The sequence below is a fragment of the Numida meleagris genome, chromosome 4 (genome assembly GCF_002078875.1).
Source record: "Numida meleagris isolate 19003 breed g44 Domestic line chromosome 4, NumMel1.0, whole genome shotgun sequence".
Taxonomy (NCBI): Eukaryota; Metazoa; Chordata; class Aves; order Galliformes; family Numididae; genus Numida; species Numida meleagris.
The window spans coordinates 4,452,109-4,472,435 of NC_034412.1; the positions used below are offsets into that span (position 1 = coordinate 4,452,109).

General features: G+C 49.0%; 1 protein-coding gene across 4 annotated transcripts in view; it reads right to left on the bottom strand.

Moving 5' to 3' along the window:
• The window catches only part of TNIK (TRAF2 and NCK interacting kinase), a 137,857-nt gene that overhangs the window by 21,324 nt on the left and 96,206 nt on the right, over nt 1-20,327 (bottom strand). For 2 of the 4 annotated variants that reach the window (XM_021393641.1, XM_021393642.1), the window contains 8 exons: nt 15,010-15,120; nt 14,455-14,541; nt 12,766-12,966; nt 7,892-8,056; nt 5,768-6,007; nt 3,764-3,870; nt 1,562-1,725; nt 181-278 (listed from right to left, as the gene is read on the bottom strand). In XM_021393641.1, coding sequence (XP_021249316.1) covers nt 181-278; nt 1,562-1,725; nt 3,764-3,870; nt 5,768-6,007; nt 7,892-8,056; nt 12,766-12,966; nt 14,455-14,541; nt 15,010-15,120 — 1,173 coding nt within the window. The remainder of the gene's footprint in view (nt 1-180; nt 279-1,561; nt 1,726-3,763; nt 3,871-5,767; nt 6,008-7,891; nt 8,057-12,765; nt 12,967-14,454; nt 14,542-15,009; nt 15,121-20,327) is intronic. The other 2 variants (XM_021393643.1, XM_021393644.1) reach the window with 2 other exon arrangements.

Sequence of the window (20,327 nt, forward strand, 5' to 3'; positions counted from 1 at the left end):
TCTTAAAGCATTCCAATCTCCCACAGGCTCTTGCCATACCGCCGCTTTCCGAGGCTCTGGGCTGGAGGAGCAGTGGTACTAGCCTCTTTTTTGGGGTCCCCACAGCTGCTCTACTGCACCGGCCGGACACCTGGCCAATCCGACTGGGAACATTCCTGCAGGAAATAAGTTAAGACTCACAGCGGGTCGGCTCGGTCGCGTCACATCTCGGTTGTCTTCCTGCTTGATCTTAGGGGGCTCGTGGGAGAGCACGGGTGACCCTTCGGGTTTGACGTTTCCTAGGCAAAAGGGAAGCAAAGAGAGAGGGACGCTAAAGCTCTGTCAGGGATGCAAAGTGCACGCTGCTCAGGGCAGTGCCTGCTGCCCTCGCTGCTCCCAGCCCTGCACGATGAGGGGCACAGGGGAGCTTCATCATCCTCCTGCTTGCACACGGGCACTGCAGCCCCTCCTGACCTATTGCCTGTCACGTGCAGGAAAACCACAGTAAAACTAGAGAAGGACATCTCAAGCCCGGATTCCCTGCAAATGGACACTTTCTACTCAACTAATGAAGTCCCCCTGTTTTGCTTCTGCTGTCTCAAAAAATCCCCCTGCTCCTCTCTGTCTGGCTGTTGCTGCAACAAGTCTCCCTCCATCCAGCGACAGAACTAGAGCCCAGCTCATGCAGAGCCTGCTCACAGCATCGCTGCCTTTCTTCTTGCTACCAAAGAAACAGATTCACTCTGCAAAAAACAAGGCATGTGATAAATTAAAAGCTCTGCAGCACCTGACACTGCTAGGACATTATTCGTCACAGGATTCCTCATTAGCAAAAAGTAAAACAAACAGAAAAGGACAATCGGTGATAAATTACTTTTACTGACTACCTAGAGAAGAGATTATTTCAACAAAAGACATGTCATCTTACAGTCAGGTCATAAAAAATTCAAAGCGTGGATGCAACATTTGTTTTAATGCGCCTCAGTTCTGTGGATTTATATTCCAGAGCTGTGACAAAAATGTAGATAAACGGGCTTGTCTGTGCTGTAGCAACTCCTAGTGAGATTAAATGGGAGAGCAGAAGATCTTTAAGAATGGCTCCATGATGATAGGAAACAATTCAACTAGAAACATAAACCCAGTGTAAACACAGCTCCCTTCTGAAAGCATTTTAAAGAAAGCGGCTTCCAGGCTGATTTATTCCTCTGCTCCCACCTCATGCTTTGCACAAAGATGAAGATCAAAACCGAAGAATGATACACCTATGCCATGTAGAAGTGCACTCCCAAGAAACTGGCATGACGTGAACTTGGGTCGATGAAGACAGAAAACCAGTACTCGTTTTTTTTTTCATCCTACAGCACAAACATCCTCTCCTTTTACACAAATTACTCGTCAATGCAGTACTTTGGTAGAGCAAGGCAGCCCCGTGCTGCCATCAGCACGCAGCAATGCCTTCAGCAGGGTCCAGGCAGCAGGAAGTGCTGGCACCTGCACTTCCAAGCTGGTCACGGAAGTACAACAGAGATGATGAATCCTTTGATTTTTTTTAAGGGGCATCTGACAGAAAAAGCCACCTCACCTCTGACTCTGTTGCGCTCGCTGGAGCCAGCCTGGGAGCCCGGCTGGGAGCCGCCCTGGGAGCTGGGCTGCGAGCTGGGCGTGCTGGAGCTGGAGGAGCTGCCGCTGCTGGTCCTCTGCAGAGGGCTCTCAATGATGGGCTCCGTCCTCCTCAGGTCTGGATTGCTGTGGGAACACAAACAGGACCGCATCAGCTGGGGCCATAGGGGCTTTGGAGCCTTCCCGAACTGCCAGGCAGTCACGTGCCAGAAGACACCTTTTCTGCTGGAGAAGACAGGGCTGAAGTCTTCTCTTGTGCTAGAACTCATCCTGTAAGCCCTACTGAAATCCGTGGCAGCTTGAGAGACAGCAGAACAAGGGACCCAACACCTTTACGGAGCTGAACCACAGCCATGAAGAAACAAGCAACAAGAGTGGTTTTATACTCTTGCCAAATTTGGCAAAAATTCAAAGCTGCTTTGCTTAAAACTCCCTTTCAGCCCATGCAAGTGCAATGCTGGAGCTACCCGAATTACCTACCAATATCCAAAACAAAAGCAGGAATTTGCAAATGGCTGCCAGACAACTATTTTTCTGAAGGAAGTATCTCAAATTTGCAGCAAGGCTGCAGAGCACTTTTGCCACTTATTCACACGTCATGGATTTGATGGCTTCACTTCACACTTGCACAAGTTACCCACTCCGGGCATTTTCTTCCTTGATTTCTTCCCCCCCTGTGAACATACATAAGTCTCCAAGAAGAAGCGTCCTCGACACACAGTGACTAATATCTCTCAGGGTATCAGCAGCCTTTAGGAAACTCTTACTTGGCACTGAGCTGACATCAGAAGACACATTCGTGCAGAGTTATGCAATTCGTTCTTATGTAACATTTCTGCTAAACGTTCTTATTATTCAAAGTCCCGTTGAAAACGTACAGAAAAATTTTCTCCACTGAGTTCAATTAGGACCTTGTGTACATACAAATCCCACTGTAACGCTGCCACGCTGCGCAATGCAGCTGCATTCAGAGGCATCGAACACGAAGAACAAAGCAGGCAGTGTGTGCCCAATGCATCGCCCAGAGAATGTCCAGAATGGTGCAAAATGGATGGATTGTGCAAAGCCATCACTGGGTTGCTGGCAGAATCATTTGGATACTGTCTAGCATGAATAGTAGATAAAATCACTACCTATCTGTCATTTTGCATCGACACAGGCATGTATTAAAGTGAGCAGAGCAAGAGCACATCCTTCAGCGCCAGCTGTTGAAACAGGGTAACAAATAACAGCATATTTTTACAGCATTTACGTAGGAAGGTAATTAAGGAATTAAGAGCAAATAGGAAAGGTGTTTAGAAAGGAAAATTAGAGAAATGGTACTTCACAGCAAGAGAAATGAAACGTGAAATCATTTCACTGAACACTCAGTTTAATGGACAGGGCAGCATCCTAATCACTTTCAATTTTCATCAAACTGCTGTCTTCCAGCTCATGTTGTACACTGGCTTATCCTCAGCTAAATTAACTCATGAGATGGACGCACAAACTCTGGCAACCAGTGTATTACCTGTACTGACCAGGAGTGGGACGGGGGGACTGTGGGAACACGAGGTGACCTTCAGCTTGACTCCTACAGTCTCAAACTTATTTCTCCTTTCAGTACCATCACATAAGAGGACTACGCAGCCCAATATCATGCCTGTTTTTAAGTTGTCCTTCAGGCTGCAGCTTATTAAAGGAACAACATTCTCAAGAATACAAAATGCTTCAGCTGTGAGCAATAAAGATGAACAAACACCCATGATATGAACGTTTCTTTCTTTAATTTAAGAACAGAACAACAAAAAAGCTACTTTCTCCTTCTGCTACCCCTGCCAGCTACTTGAGGCTGCTGCTCCAGGCAAGTTTGCTGATGCACAGTGCAGGCTTTGAGCTCCATCACGCAAGGCTACACACAACACACTTATCCTGTCCGAGGTTTACACAGCCTTTAATGCAAAACACTGATGCAAACCTAGCTCACCACAGCTACAACAAAACCACTGCAAAACTCTTCTTCTAGCTGGCCAAAGGAAGGCTGAAGCCCAGCCGTGCTGCGGGCATGCTACCAGCCCAGGGGGACCTCCTCGGGCTCTCAGTCAGCTGACTGCAGGACGAACCACTGTCCTGACAGACAGACAGTGCAGGATTACCACTGTCTGTCACACGGTGCTGACCGTACCTTGCACGAATGGGCTGGGAGCCCAGCCTGGGTCCTAGGGCGCTGCCGTTGCCTGGGGAGTTCTTCCTCGCCAGCGCCGGGGATATGGAAGTGGTTCGCTGAGGCACCTGGGAAGGAAGGGAGACATTCATCACCAACCAAGGCCAGGGCAGCTTGCTGCTCACACATCCGAGAGACCGGCCTTCAGCATTTCCATAAGACCTGATTTATATCCGATTTCCCACCGAGAGATGCAGTATTTACAGCAATTATAAACTAGCAAGCTCTCGGCTCTGACAAGGCACAGCTTGAGCCAGAAGGGAGGTGCCAAGGACACATGGGCCAGGCCACCAATGCCCACGCCTGGGAGCTCGGACATCGCTGCGGCATCACACGGAGTCACCCAGGCGCTGGAAGCCAGGGAGGAGAAGCACGGCAATACTCACCAGGGACCAGGGAGGCCAAGGGCTCAGCAAAAAGAATTAGGGATTTTTTTGGAGAACAGACACACGGTTACATCAGACAAGCTAAAAAGACTCAGGGAGAGAGAGCTCTGCATTCTGCAGCGCAGCCAGCTACAACACATCCCATTAAAAAGCCACCTGTGCTCTGGACAGGTTACTCGGCAGTCAGGGCCCTGCAGCTTCTATTACCTTCCTCTGAAGCATCCAGTCACAAACACTGGCAGAAACAAGACCCTGGACCACAGAGGCTGCCGGCCCCATCTCACGTGGCAATCCTTTTGTTCCCAGTGAGAAACACACCAGAGTGGTTTCAGTCAGTAAAACGTGAAGCCAGACTCCTTGCAAGTATGCCTGCCAATGTGACAGCCCCAAGTGTGAAACACCATTCAGCGTGGGGACCTTTCCACAGTCCCTACTTTCTCATCTGAGGGGAGAACCACTGCAGGGTGTCCCAAACCAACCCTTTTTCACAGACCCCCCTCAGCAGTGCATTACTGTGATCAGAAGAGGTGCTGTTCTGAAAGGACTCGAGGCGAAAGCAGTGCCACACACTGCTGTTTTCAATCCAGCCAGCCTCAAACTGCAAGAGACTTCTAAAAATTTGGTTAAAAAGTTAGTCACCCTTCTGCACTACTGAGGAGCAAGGTGAGAGAAAACTCCTGGAGCTGCTGGCTTGCTTTTCCCTTTGTCTCAGCACTGATGCAGCTTATCCCTTCCCAGTACACAAAACAGGAATGGTTTTACCACCACGCAACACATTGCCATAAATCCCTTGCAAAGAGAGGCTTACCTGGTAGCTGGTATTTTGCTCTTAAAAATGGAAGTCGCTTGCTTGTTAACATACGGAAAAACTGCCTCTCAATCACAGACAAACACTATCTGCCTCACTGCCACTAATCAATTTGTAATAATTTTTTCCCTCAAAAAACCCTCCAGGCTAAGAGCTGATTAACTATAAGGGAAATTCTAACTGCCAAGTTGTAATTCATTCAAAATGAAGGTGTATAAACAATGCAATCAAAATACTGGGCCAGAAGACTCTTAATTAAAGAAGTACTGCCAGATACTGCCATAATGTCAATGAAGGTATAGAGCTGTTGGAGCCCTTACAAGTCTTCCATCCAATATTGATTGCAACTGGAGGCACGATACTGGACCAAAAGGACCCATCTTATTGAGTATGACAAATCTTATGATCCTATAATTCTATTTAAACAGAAGGTTGTTGTTGTTTTTTTTTTTTTCCTAGGGCAAGGAGAAATTGATTTGTTTTGGCCTTGGTCCGGGCTCGAGAACTTTCTTTGCTGGAGGGCAAGGCTATTTTGTAGTGCTGTGCGTGCACCCAAAAGCAGCTCCCAGCGTCTCTGCAGCTCGTGCAGAATCTGCAGGGTCAATACCTGCTGCAGAACCACAGGGATGAGCTTGGCCAGAGGTGCTGAGCACAGCGCCGGAGCAGAGCTCCACTGCCTGGCAAAGACGAACTGGTGTCGGCCCAGTCCCGCAGGGACCAGCTCTGGGACGGCCTCGTTGATGTGCTGAAAGCGAGGAGCAATAGTGTTACCTTTGGTGGAATGTCTTCCTCCTGCCGTAACCAAGAACTTCGGTCAAACTTTTCAATGCGAGGGGGCAGAGGAGGGTTTTCTGAGGTGGGGTCCGAGTTCTGCCTTGGCATCTCAGTGCGGTGAGAGGTCACCGTCAGAGCCTCCTGAAACCCAGCCATCCCCTTTGCAGGCTGTTCATGCAGTGACTGAGACCCAGACAAGGAGCTTCCTTGGGATTTCACAGTGACCAGATGTGGAATCTAAGCACCAAGTCAAAACAGAACTATCAGTACAAAACGGAAAAAAAGCGAATCAAAAAGAAAAAAAAATATATCAAAAATGTGATTTTTAGGAGAAAAAAAAAAAATTGATTAGCACTTTGGATGCACTAAAAAGCCCCCTTGGTTTGAGATCAGCACTGCCTTGGTTTCAGGACCTTCTGACTTACATCACTTCAATGCAAGAACTGTTAAAAATCATGCTCGCACAGCTCAGCATTTTGAGATCGGGTGATGCCGCGGTCAGAGCCACGTCTCAGCTCTGCATGGGTGCTGGGACACAGCATTTACTCACAGCAGCACCAAAGGAGCACGGGCAGGGTGCCCCCGGGCAAGTCATACACATGCCATGCACGCCTTGGGCTGTGCCCACCATGCGCCCAATGTCAAGCTCCTATACCTGGTAGCTCTAGGGTTGTGCTAATGATGTTTGGCATGGAATTTCCTTGTTAAAAGTAATAATTAAAAAAAGAAGATGAACAATAGTAAATAATAATTACCAAAAAAAAAAAAAAAAAAGCTTCAGGAATTCCGAGGCATAGATGGCTTAAAAATAAATCTTGAGGCATGAGTTTCTAGAAGGCTACAAATCCCATCCCTTAGATCAGTTCTACAGATCTAAGGCTTATGAGTGAGTGAAAGGAATGCTGACGTTTGGTTTGGAAAATCAGAAACATTCACAGCATTTGAGTTTATGAAATCAGAGCTTCTTCCCAGAACCCTGCGATACCTACAATGACCCTTTCCTTGCTCCAGCAGATTTGTAATTAGTATTTCAGTGTAAACGTGACATTTCTACATACACGCCTATTTACACACGGACATGCACGTATGTGTACACACGTACATGTTTACATGGATCTCTGAGTTTCAAGCAGCTTTGTCATTAGTACTTCACTGTCAAACGAAAGCCTTTATAGCTGTTGACAATATTGGTCATGAAAAATATTTTCAGACTTGAAAAAAAAATCAGGAAATGTTTGGTTAACCAGAGACGTTACTGAGAAGTCTGCAAAGTAGAGTTTTACCCCTGCCCAATGTCTATGCTGCATACACAATGCACATTCATTGGAGAAGAAAGAGCTTTCCATCTAAGGGCTTTCCAGCATGTATTTTGTTTGAAGTCGCCACTGTACTGCTGACCTATGGGGGCATGTACTCCATGTGGACGGCCCTTTATTTCCACATTTTCCCATAGAAAGACCACCTGAATGTGGAGCAAAGGCTTTGTACTTCCTGAAATGCCTGCTCAACTCTGCAAATCTGGGGGAACACTTCCAGTGGCTAACCCGGAGCCAGCACCAACGCTCCACCAACTTGCTGCAGAAGCCTACTTGCAGACCTTGCAAGTGGGGTAACTTAAAAGAACGATTCTCCTCCTCTGTAATGGTCATGGTGATCTATGCCTTCTCCAGATGTGTTTGTGACTGATGTTAAGTCAATGGAAAAAAGAAACAAAACCCCCTCATTAAAGTGACAAAGAAAGTAAAACCTCCTTCTGATGATGCCCAGCATCAAAGCGCCCTGGGTTTTCGTACCAAGCACTGTGGTTTTAGTCCTTAAATAAAACAGATCCAAAGAGGAAGGACCAGACCAGCGGCTCCTCTCGGTCCTCCAGCTTGTTTCTGGCAGTAACCAGGACCTGATGCTTCAAAGGAAGGTATTAACCAGCGTGATGTTTCTAACACATGAAGGTGACGAGGACCAACTCATGAATGTAGATGCTGCTCTACCTCACAAATATGCTTAAGGCTAAGAAATCACGGAGCAAGACACTATTTTAATCCACTACTTTTCTTTTTACCTGCTCAGCACCCCCGGCATCCTGGGTGCTGTATGGGCGCCGGCTAGGGGAAGCAGCATTACCTGCGGGTCCACGGGTCTGAGCAGGGGTGGGGTCCGTGCCGGCTGCACGCTGCTAATACTGAAGGACTCGGAGCGAGGAGGCAGGTTGGGGTCCGAAATCCTGTTGGCCACTTTGTGTGGCATGGCCGGCGAGCTCTGACGGTTGAGTCGGGAGCGCTCCTCCACCTGCGGGAGGAGGGGAGGAGAGGGGGTGACGCTGATTGGTTATTTGCTGAATGGTGGTATCACGGTTTATAGGAAAATCTCAGCTTTGATTTGAAAAAAAATGGTTGTACGGGGTACTGGGTTTTTATATGGGCACAGGAAGGGGTCCCCGGGGTCCTGCCACATTCACACAGCTCAGCTCTCACAGGCTGCTGCTGCAGACAAACAATGCCATCAGGAAACCTAAAAGGAATCTCCAGCTTCTAAAAGGTAAGGAAGCTCCAAAAAGAGCCATTTTTAACTGAAAGCCAAGGTATAGAAATATTTAAGAAGCTCTTTACTCTTTAGATCTATCAGGGTATTGTATGACTAAGGACCTCCCGATACCCAGCAGACTGTGCAAAAAACACATTTTAAAGACACCAAAATGACTATTTGTATTTCACGTGCTTAATTCATTTCTGAGTGTGAAATGGAAAAATAAAGCTCCAGGACGAGGCAGCATGCCTCAGAGATGTGTTTCTAGAAGACGACTTCTGAGAAGCTCTTACTTCTTCGTAAACGTATCTTTAAGCCAGGGGACCCTTCTCCTTCACTACTACGAGCACCACGAGGAGTGCTTCTGTTTGATCTGAATAAAAGAATAAACATGGCAGCCAGAAGATGGCTGGCTTTGATCTAAATTTACTGACTCTGGCACCTTGTCATGTACGGAAGGAAAAAACTCTCCATCACTGATAGAGAAATAAAAACAAAGCCCAGTGCTCTCAGTTAATCTTGATGGAAATACAATGGCTCCACGTAGCCCAGATATGTGTGCAGTCTGGGTAATACCACAATGAGACTGTATGCATTGATATTCATACAATGCACACTATGCAGAATTTTTGATTCTTCAACTAGAGATCCGATGTATAGTTTCATTTACATGTCATTAATGTATTAAATACCCTTAGCATGTCTTAATTATCCTAGTTACGACATCATGTTGAAAAGCAATCCATGAAACAAGTCAGCTTGGAAAGAACCACAGCTCTTCTCTAAGCAAATACACATGAAACGAAAAGAAGAATTATGCTGATAATGTTAATCTTTTCCTCTTTCAAACACCAAGCAGGAGAAAGAGCAAAATTCAGGTAAAAGGTGTTATAGATTCTTTTCTAGCTCACTGTGACCAGCTGGGCCATGGCTGTGTCCCAAGAGGACATCACAGGCACTGCCCACCTGTGATCAGAGGCTGTGCACAGCTCAGTTCAGTGATGCCCATGGGAGCAGACACGAGGACAGACAGCAGAGGAGAGTGGAAAGGAGAACTTCCTCCGAACAAGGGAGCAGCATGAACGCTGGGTTGAAGGCTCAGTCCAGCAATCTACTTATCAGCGAATCTTGGCACAAACAACAACAGCTGAAGACAGTGCCACTGGTAAATCCTCTGGCTGCTTGCAGGAGCTCTCCAGCAGACTGCCAAGCTGTAATGTGTGGCTGATTATGGAGGACTTCAAACCTCGCGTGGGGGAGAAGGCAGGAGAGTAATGAAATGGGGATGACTGTGTACTGGGAAGGAGAAAGGCGCTTGGTTTTCCCACTGCCATGTCTCCCTGACAGCACTTTGTGTCACTAGCTCAGCAGATGAAGCTCCTGGGACTCTCCAGTTGTGCTGCAGAGCTTTATCAGCTTCACCATTAAGCAGAGGGGGGGAAAAGCAGCATTCTGCAGCTGAGCTCTGTAGGAATTCATCATTGCTCCAGTTCCAGCTATCTCGTGTATAACTCAAGATTCTCCTCCAATAGGAAACGTCCCTAGTAGCTCCTGCACAGGCCCCAGTGGAAGCTGCTAATGTTTTAACACGCAGCTTCAAAGCAAGAGTAGAACAAAAGCCACAGGGACTGACGGAGGAGCTCACGCATGCTGGCTGCTGCAGAGAACAGCCCGGCTTGTGATGCTCTGCTGGGCCCCTGGAGGCTCTGTGTGGTGGGAAAGCACCGTGGGGCCAGGCCACTGCTTGGAAAATGTCTGACTGAACACGTCCCCCTTACGCATGGTCATGCATGGCACGTATCAGCCCACAGCAGTCCTTCAGCTGAACATGCTGCAAGTACTCTGTCACTGAGAAGTTAGCTACCTGCATCACTTTGATCAGCAAATGCTTGCCCATAACAGAACAGTCAGTAATGGAGACAGATGATAATTAGAGTAACTGCTTACAGTGCTGATATGATGTCCCTGGCTGGACCATCAGAGGGTCCCAACATAATGTCTGAAATGGCCCAGCTAGTTCTTAATTACAAGAAGAGATCTGTGTGGGTACACAGGCCAGGCCTGGGACAGAACTCAAGCGATATCCCAAGTTAACTTCCAGTGGATAATCCTTCACACTTGCAAGAAGAAGGGACAACAGCAGACGAGGATGTGCATCCATGCATGGTGAGGGAGACTATTTGATCAGGCTGTTTTGTTTGACACAAAAAGAAGAAACTCTTGGATGTGCTGTGGATAAATAAGTATATGAAAGAGAAGCAGGAAAAATGGAGGGGGCCACGGCATGAGGAGAACTCAGATGTGGTGATCAAGCTCCCCGGAGCCTCCAGAAATCATACGCTGAGCACTCATGACAGAGGGAACAGCTTGCAGATTCCTTTCTCAGCCTCTCCCATCCAAACAAGCTGACACGAAGAACACTCGCTGGCCATTTGAAGGGCGACATTCCACCTGCTGCAAGGCCTCTAGTAAGTTGTGCCAATGCTGCCAGCATATTCTCTGTGCCCACTTGGATTCACACTGCTGAGGGAGGTCAGACTGGCAGAAATGGAAGCAGGGAGAAATGGCATTGAAGAAGTCTGCCTTGATGTGGTGATTTGCTGTGTAGGTATACAGATGAGCTTGTCTGTACCCAGACTTGTCTTTTCCCTGTTCCAGTATGAAATTACATATTTCCATTAAATTAGCATGTATGGATCAGGTACTAGAACAGCTCAACTACAGCAGCCACCATGGTATGCTGTATCAGCACAAGTTGGACTTGAGTACAGCTAGTAAGGATGGTACTTCAATGCATACAGCAAAGTAGCTAAATAGTGCTAAAATTGGGAGCATGTGAAGTAGATAAAACAGGGTATGGAGGACAGAGGAGTAGTTTTGGGAAGTTCCCAAGGGTGCTGCATCAAGGCAGTACATCAAACTACTGCTCCCAAGAGCCTGAAGATGGCACAGTCATTGCTTTGTGAATTTCACCGAAACTGGACAGAATGACAAAGGTGAAGAACAAATGGTTTGGACAGCTAATTGGTGGAAGCTGGAGATGTTCCACCACAACAGGAAACCTTGTTTTTCCTATGGTTTCAGCAAAGGGTACGAGGCCACTTTCTACCGCTCCTATTTGCATTGTAGTTCCCAATGCCCCAATTCCAAGTGATGACATCAAAAAAGGACAACTCTCCCACAGAATAAAAGAAATGGGCCTTTGTGTTTGAAATTGAAAGCCAAACCCATCACTTTTCTCCTTCATCCTAGAAAAAGATTCCTTTTTATAAATCTTTGTAATAGTTTCGATGACAGCGCCAGAGGTACACTTCAGTAATGTTCTAGATGATTTATTTAAAACCAGGCAAAGAAAGACTGAGTTTTTTCCCTTTTTCCTGCCTACACCTTACTCTTACTGCTACTATGGATGAACAAGAGGCCCTGTTTTGCAGAAAGCTGCAGAAGCACCACCCGGGTGGAAGACTCTCCTGCCAGAGGCAGCTCGGTGCCGTGTTGTATGGCACAGCTGGCCTTAGGCAGGAATGTCTTGACCACCTACCAAACCTCTTCTTCCACATGAAAGGCTGCAGAATAATCCTGCAATTCTGTGAAAATATGTCTGGTTGCCATCAAAAGACTCTGGATACCGAATCAGAAGAGAATGAAGGAGAAACCAAAGGGAGCACGAAGAGGAGAAAAGAGTTTTCAAAACCCCATTAACTTCGCCAAGACCAAAGGGTGCCAGACATTTGGCAGCACAGCAGCGGTCCTGCTCAGTAGGAAGAATGGGTGAATTATTAAACGACCTTTTTGTGGAGGAGGAGAATTACAAAATTAAATCAACTAAACCCGAAGAATTTTAGAAAAATTAAAAACAAGAGTGGGCACCAGTCTTAATGGAGCCACCACAAAGAGATGAAGGAGAAAGAAAATGTTTGCGTGTGATTCTGACACCGTACTGCAGACAATGCATGTCTTCATCTTTTCAAGACGATTCAGTCTTGAAAATTAATATTCAAGATCTCACAATGGTTATAACAATTCTGTCTTTCTGACGGGGAGAAAAATCAGCAATGTGGCTTCCATTCCTGAAAATCACAAAAGAAGAGCAATCCCTAGAGATAAAGCCCTTAGCATGGGAGAAAAAGCTGTCTGTTCTCTGCTTGATTATGGGAAGCTGAATGAGCACTCAGCAAGGAGTGCTGAGTGAACTCACAACAACCTCTTGGCACTGGCCAGCAGCTGCCCCTTCTCAGGCAAACACAGCATCTACAGGAGCTGCCCAGGCTCCTTTCCAGCATGTCCCTAGGCACCTGTGGCTGAATTTCTCAAGAATTCACCTCCTTGTACACCCTCATGGAAAAATCTCTTATCCAGCACAACTAATGGACAGCGCTGTGCTGGAGACAGTGAGAGGAGACGCCATCCCAGCAGAGTGCAATCTGCCACGCATACAGCATGCACGACCCGCAGTCCTCGCCCATGCCTACCTCCTTGGCCCATGCTGGCTTCTCACTGGCATTTATCCCTTCTTTGTAATGGTAGAGTGGTTTCTTCTCCGCTGGCCTCTGGTCCTGCCGCTGCTGCTGCTGCTGCTGCTGCAGGGACACCAGGTAGTCCCGCTCCTGCTGGAGCTGCCTCTGCAGCCGCTCTGCTTGCCGCTGCTCCTCCAGCTGCTTGCGCTTGTACTCCTACCCAGAAGAAAGCACAGTGACACGGGTGCATGGTGCCTAGTGAGCATGTAGATGCAGAACAGCAAACAGCAGGTTTATCTTTTGGGTACAAAGTTGGGCCCAAGCGCCTGAGAAGCCCTTTAAAGCTAAAGACTCTGGAGACCGGGCCGTAAAGCATTCCAGAGGAGAGACAGTTCAGAGGACACAGCCAACGCATCCAGAGTTTTAAACCCCGCACGGGACTTTGCATTCAGTGGATCTCTCTGCCTCCATTTTCCACACGGGAACAGAGAGCGGTAGCGCTGCATCACCAGAAAAGCCCTGCACAATCTGCTGATGGCTCCGACACCTGCACGAAACCTGTGCAACTCGCTGCCACGCAGCAGCCTGACCAGGGGCCTGGGCAACCTCCTCCAGCAGGGACAGGTGCTGCTCACGGGCCACCCAAGTCCCTTGGTGGCTGTGGTGCTCCCAGAGAAGGTGGGAGGCACCTCAGGGATTGAGGCACTGGAATGCCCACAGCTGTGAGTGCCCCGAGGCACGTGGAAGGTTGGTCTGCAGAGGCACATTAGTGCCAAGCTGCTGGGGAAGGCTTCCAATCTACATCAGAAACATGAGGTCAGCACGGACATCCCTCTGCCAGTCCCAAACAGAAGCCAATTAGATAAAATAACTTGCTCACAGGGCTTATAAATTACCATTGATTTTGCCCAGATTTTTCTGGATGAGAAGAACAAAGGATCAATGCAACGAGGTGCCAAACACCATTAGTTCATAAAAAACCCAGCCAAAGCTGAGTCTGTGGAGCACTTTGTAGGACTAATTTATTGTTGGTGTCAATGGCAGCACAGTAGAGCCAACAGTACGATCTTCCTGAGTCCCTACAGCTCTGTGAGGTTTAATGACTAAATCATTAACAACTTCTGAAAAGGCCTTTTGAAAAAGCACAGGCTTGTGCGAGGGTTTTGCTTTTCCCTAAGTAAATTTAATAGGGAGACAAATAATAATCCACACAGGTTAAAAGTAAACACACTGGGAGTATAACAGCTAACAGCATTTTAAAAGAATCGCTCAGAAAATAATTAAACAACAAAAAAAAGAAAACGTCACGAGAGGGACTATACAGTGTTCCTGCGAGGGAATTAAAACAGGAGCGTTCAAACAAAACATTAAAACCCACATCACAGCGTGGGTTTGCCCGGCGCAGTTATGTTACAGCTCCATCAGACTCCAGCATGCTGCTAACAGCCATAAACGTGGCGGGGAGACAAACAGGGCCGCGCTGCATCCAGGCCTGCTCCTCCGAGGGAGGCCGAAGCGCCCTGCTGCAGGCAGGGAGAGGCACGTGGGGACACGGGGAGCTTGGCATGCTGGTGTGGGGCTGGGGGGGTGGTGGCATCCCCGTCACAGCTTGCTGGTCCATGCCTCGGCCCGGCGGGAGGCATGCGGGGGGTGTGGGTGCATGCGGGCAGGAAGCATCGAGCAGGGATGGGGTGCCCCATTTACCAGAAGTAGCGCTTGCTCCTGCAACAACTGCTGCTGCAGGATCTCTAACTGTCTCTGCTCCTCCTCTAACTGTCGCCTGATGTACTCCTGGAGGCATGGCAGCAAGGATTGAAGGAAAAAGAGAGAGAAGGTGAAAGAGGCAGTGTTTTGCAAGAGGAAGAGCAATGAGGTGGGCACCCAAATCCATCCCACCCGAGAGCTGACCCTGATCGACCGGCCTGGGCACCCTGAGCCCTGCCCAAAGAGCCCAGGGACTTCTGAGGGCAATGTGCTAAAATTGCTGGGAAATGGCAAACGTTGACCGTGGGCAGCGCAGAACCCCACCCTGGGGACGGGAGGGCGTGAAAAGCCCGCACCGAGCATCTCCAACCTGCAGGCAGACAAGTGGATCCGCACGGAAATCCATTAGGACAGTGGGAAGCGACACGCGCAGCGCTAACAATTAAACCGTTTACTCTCCAGGGGTGAAAAGCGGGGAAGAAAGAGGAGTGCTGATGAGAAGATGGGCCTTTTATCTCATTAGAGGCACGCGCTGAGGGCGAAGGCCCAGGTTACCTGCTCGTGCTCGGCGCGCCGCCGCTCCTCCTCCCGCCGCATCTGCTCCTCGTAGTGCCGCCGCTGCTCCCGTTCCTGCTGCTTGCGCAGCTCCTTCTCCCGCCGCTGCTGCTGCAGGGGCAAGGGGCACGGGTCAGCTGCCAGCAAGGGCGTCCCCTCATCTCGCAGCCCCACAAAACCACTGCTGAGGTTTGGGGGGATGCCGAGAAGGGAACACGTTTCCCTTGCGCTTGCGGAGACCAAAACCTAGCACACAGAGATCCAAAATCCAAGGGTTTTTTCCCTTTTCTTGATTCTTATCTGCAGGTCATGTTATCTGCTAAGGAAAATAAGGCTCTTGACCAAGCTGCTGAAGAACAAACTGCTTTTTATGACAAGGGCTCACACATTTACAGCCTCTTCCCCTGCAATCAACACAGCTCCGTAAGGATGTGCTGCTCCAGCCCGGCCACAATGCTGCTCGCAAGGGCAGGGAACACATGCTCATCACGTGCCCATACTGAAAATAATCAGCTAGCAACAGGCTGAACCATTTGCAATCACAAAACAAGTGGCACGGGGGCTTACCTTGCCCCTGCCCACCCCCTGGCCCATGTTCCCTCTTGTTTGGCTCTGTCATATCTTAGCCAACAGCAACGTGAGGCATCTTAGCATGATGACATCCTACTGCCTGCTCCAGAGTGACCCACGCTTCTGACGCGAGCTGCATGAGGAAGATGGACTTCTCCTTATTTCGGAGGTACCAGGAGTGTGACTCTTGATTTTTCTCCCCTGCAAGGCATCCCTCCAAGGATGGAGCTTGGGGACACCCGAACTGCTCTGCCCTGGGGTTTGGGAGCCACAGGCACGCTCCAGCCACCAAGGCAGCAGGGCAGCAGGCAGCTCCGCACTGCCGCAGCCAGCTCATCGGCAGAGGGCACTCAAATGCAACCAGCAGCTGCCAGGCACTGCGGCCGGCGCAGCTCCTCCTCTGGGTGCAGTGACACGCATGCAGCACTCCTGGGGAGGCAAGCCACTGAAGCACGGACAGGGCCCTGTTTCTCCCTTTCACTATTTTTCTTCTACCCAGACATTCTTGCCACTGCGTGTTGGCAGACTGCAATGCCGAGGAAGGTAGTGGAGCGATTTAAATGCTGCACGATAGCTACATCACACGGAGCCTAGAACAGGCAGCTGGCTACAGAGGCTCTGCCCAAGGAGCTGGCTGAGCTCTCTGGAGGTGAAAATGCATATACTTTAAATTGCTGATGAGCAGTAAGCCTGCACTGCATACATACATGGATTTGGTATCTGTTACCTACGGATATACAGACATCTATCTACAGATCTGTCTAGATACATATCTCCATAGATATATAGAGATCTACAGACAGATACAACAAAAATACACCCACACTATAAAACACAAAAGAGCCAGCGTTACACCTCTCCATCCACTGGTGACATCCACAGGGATCCCGCACAGAGCTCTGACGATGGCCTCCAGCTCCACATTAGAGCTGCAACCCAGCCTTAGTGCCACCCATGGCCGTCCTCATCAGCGCTGTTTAACTCGCCTCAGGGAAAGAAAACTGCGCTCAACCTGAAATAACCTGCCAGCTCCAGACTCCGGCGTGTCCCACGCCACGCACGCTGTCACACTACCCACGGGATGCATGTGTTACTCCGCGCGTACGCGTGTCCTCGTTGAGCGCAGCGCTAACATATGTCTGTTTTTATTCTTTCAGCTCTATACTCGGAACGAGATGCACCAGCAGTGACACACGGGATTTCCCAGCTTCGCCAGCTCCTGCCTGACCTCCTCGGATGAGAGCTGGGGAGGTCGCTGCTCCCATGCACTCAGACAGCCCTGAGGAGCGCGGGTTGAACACATGCTAACCTCAGCTCCCAGCCGTGGTGTGTACCACGCTGGTTTGGTTTGGGGGAGAGAGGGCATTTTAATGTGTTGGTTGTTTTTTTTTTTTTTTGTTCAAATAGCATACTGTTGAATAAAACACATAATGGTTGTGTAGGCTGGGCTTGGCTGGCAGGAGGCAGGGGACTGAATGCCACAGCTATTTCTCAGATAAAAATCACCGGGTTGGTCTTTATTTCCCATCCAGCAGGCACACAAAACCAAATCCCTCCAAGGGAGAACAGAAAATGCTGTTCCCAGGAGGGAGCTGCACACTGCCACCCTTCCAGCCAAATGCACACCCCCAACGCCCGGGGAGACAGGTCCATTTCAGGCCTCTCCACAAAGGCACACACCTAACCACCAGCCTTCTCCACACCTCAAAGCCTTGCAAAACCCAGGAGCTGGGAATTGAGCCCCTCAGGTGCAGCTTTCTTTTGGAGCTGGGTCAGCTGCTCCTTGAGATAGTTAAGAGACCTCTATGCCCTTCTGCACCTTGGGTCTTCAGGCTGCAAGGATGAAATAAACAAGTTTACCAAGGCCAGGGGTACACAGCTCATCTGTACTTCTCCCTGCTTCTACACCCCTTTGGTCAGGTCATGTTAAAACCAAAGCATTCGTCATGGCTGCCTACAAACAACATCCTGCTCAATGCTGTCCCTGCAGAGATGCAGCAGCACAGACTCCTTGTGCTCTTAGGGCCCTGCTTCTGCAGTTGGCAAACAACTGGGAGGGACCTGGCCCTATGGAGGGGTGAGTGAACCCCCAGCAATGCACCTCTCTTCCACCCCTGGATCATGCCAGTGCCCTCCCCGACTGCTCCTGTGCCCACCAGCACAAGGATGATAGGGGATCCTGTTTAAATAGGAATTGAAATCTGCAAGAGGCAGCTCAAAACTGAAATGAAGGATTCAAAGAGCTCTCTTTATTTGCCTCCTTTTCTCGCTGTTTTCTGACCTCTCCCTCCCACCCTAAGTGCACACTTCCCACACTTCTCCAAGCCTGCAACTCCTGCGTGTATTTACACTATCCAGATTTATTATTCATGCAAGGCAAGAGCCCCAATTAATTAGGACTGTGTTTATATAACTCTGCAGGTAAAGATTTATGTAGCTGTTTGTAAGCCAGAATGGGATCTTACTTGTGCTGCACTGGAAAGGACGGGTTTTAAATATTGATGAGGAAAGACACACGAAGGCAAAGCCTCCAGTGGGAAGGCCCTTGGAGGTTGGGCATGAAACAAAGACTTCAAAGGAGCAAGCCCTCTGTGCTGTACAAGATGCATTTAGGACCAGGAGCAGTGGGAGAGCTGCTCAGGGTTAGAGCCTCCCCAAGATGCATGAGGGCTCTGAGAGGCACTAACACATGCAAACGCAGCTCTCGAAAACCTCAGCAGCTGCTCCCAAACCTGAGCATGAGGCAGCAAAGAAGCGGAATGGGAATTCCAAGTAACAAATGAAAACAAATACTCGAGGTGGTTGTGTTGTTGTGACAGGCTCATTTATCCAAGCCACCAGGGAAACAGTGACTATGCCTGGAACATCATCGTTCCTGACACACCGAGCACTGGAGCATGGAGAGGTGTTTCCCACCAGTAGAAAAACAGGGTCAGAACTTCCTACCACAGCAAACGGGGACGTGCCAATGCTCTGAACCACTGCAGGCTTTATTTGGGATCACCATGGAGGAACATGACTGAGATTCCATGCAGGAAGAGGGTCTTGCTTCAGACACAACGAGTTCTGCAGGCTTTATAAACAAAGCAAAACTGAAGAGATGTAAGGTTTAGTGCATAATTGTATTACAGGAGCTTTAGTGCATTACTATTATAGGAGCTGCGATCTCCTACTGCAGATTTCCTTGCAAATGCTGGCTGCTGCCAGGATCACTACAAAGAAACAGTCCTAATGAAAATGCTCCTATAAGCTATATGACACCTGCACATGCACAAGAAAGTAACTACAATTCTAGCTAGCCTAAGTTTACCTACAGTTAATTGCAGGAAATCTGCTGCATTGCTTTGGAAGAACTTCCAGTAGACAGTCCTCAGCTGGTTCACATCTAACAGAGCTGCAGCAAGTTTTTATTCACTGAACATCCAGCCCCGTAACCGCAGTGACTGAAATCTCCCGTGTAAACAGCAAGGTGCTTAGACGTGCCTCGTGCGTTCCCTGTAAAGATCCGACCTTTTGTTTTCTGCCCATCAAGAAAAAAATAAAATGTGCAACATGACAAAAATGAGGTTATATAAAATCCTTCCCGACTACAGCTGCTCACTGCTGCCAAGGGGCCTGCATGGATATGTGCTGTGCAGTACTTAATGCTCCTGACCATGAGATGTGTTTTCCTCTAGCTCAGCAGGAGTTTGGATGGTAAACGCAGGGCAGCAAGGCTCATTCTGCACAAATGGGAAGTGCAGGATGATAACAAACTTCCTGCATGAGGGTAAACAAAGCTGCAACTCCACACCTCAGAATCCAACAAAGATAAGCCTCAGCACGGGTCCCATGAAGCAGAACAGAAGAAATCCTGGTCCCATTAGGCAGAATAAATCCAGAGTGAAGAGTCAACAACTGGAGCCGTTGCAATGTTAGTGTCAGAAGGATCTGAAAGGCCAAAAGGAAACGGCCTGGCTGCTGCTGAAGCATTTGGGTGCTGCTGTGATGGGTCTGACACGGAGCAGGGCTGCTCTCTGGAGCAGAACTGCAGCAGGGGGATGGAGCACAGGGTGCCTCGGGCACTGACCTCAATATTGAGCTCAGCACAGCAGTGACAGCCGCTGTCTGCAGGCCTCTGTGTGGCCATCAGGCACATGCCACCCCAAAATATCTGGGGAGAACATAAAGACCAAACTGCATCCATCACTGTCTGCGCTAGAATTAGGGGCAGGAGCAATGAAACTCTCTGTGTGCTAATCTCTGCCTCTGCCTGCAGCAACCCATGGCAGATACACACAACCACACAAAGCAAGTGGGCAGCCACAGGTGCCAGTACAACTCAGAGGGGTTTCCTGGGGAAAGCAGGTAACGTAGGGGTATCTGAAACCCCAATGCATGGCATGAAGCATGGTCAGCTCCCAGGACATGAGTGCCACAGGGCAGAGGGGACATGGCATTTGCCAGCACACAGCTGCTCTGTCTTAATCCCAACAGAGCCCATGGGGCTGATCCTGCAGTGGCTCTGTGCTGGGCAAAGGACACCTTTCAGTTATCACTGTCCTTCCCAGTTCTCTGACACAGCAGGAGCACAAAAACGCCTTTTCTCTCGTGGCCTGCTTTGCTCCAGCAGGCATCTGCCTTTCAATTTAGATCTGAACACTGTAAGGCAGCTGGGAAGGAGGTAATGGGTGAAGAGCCCAGGGGGGCTGTTCCAATCACTGGAAACAGAGGCATTGATTTTAAATACTAGCCATGGTGGCATTAGC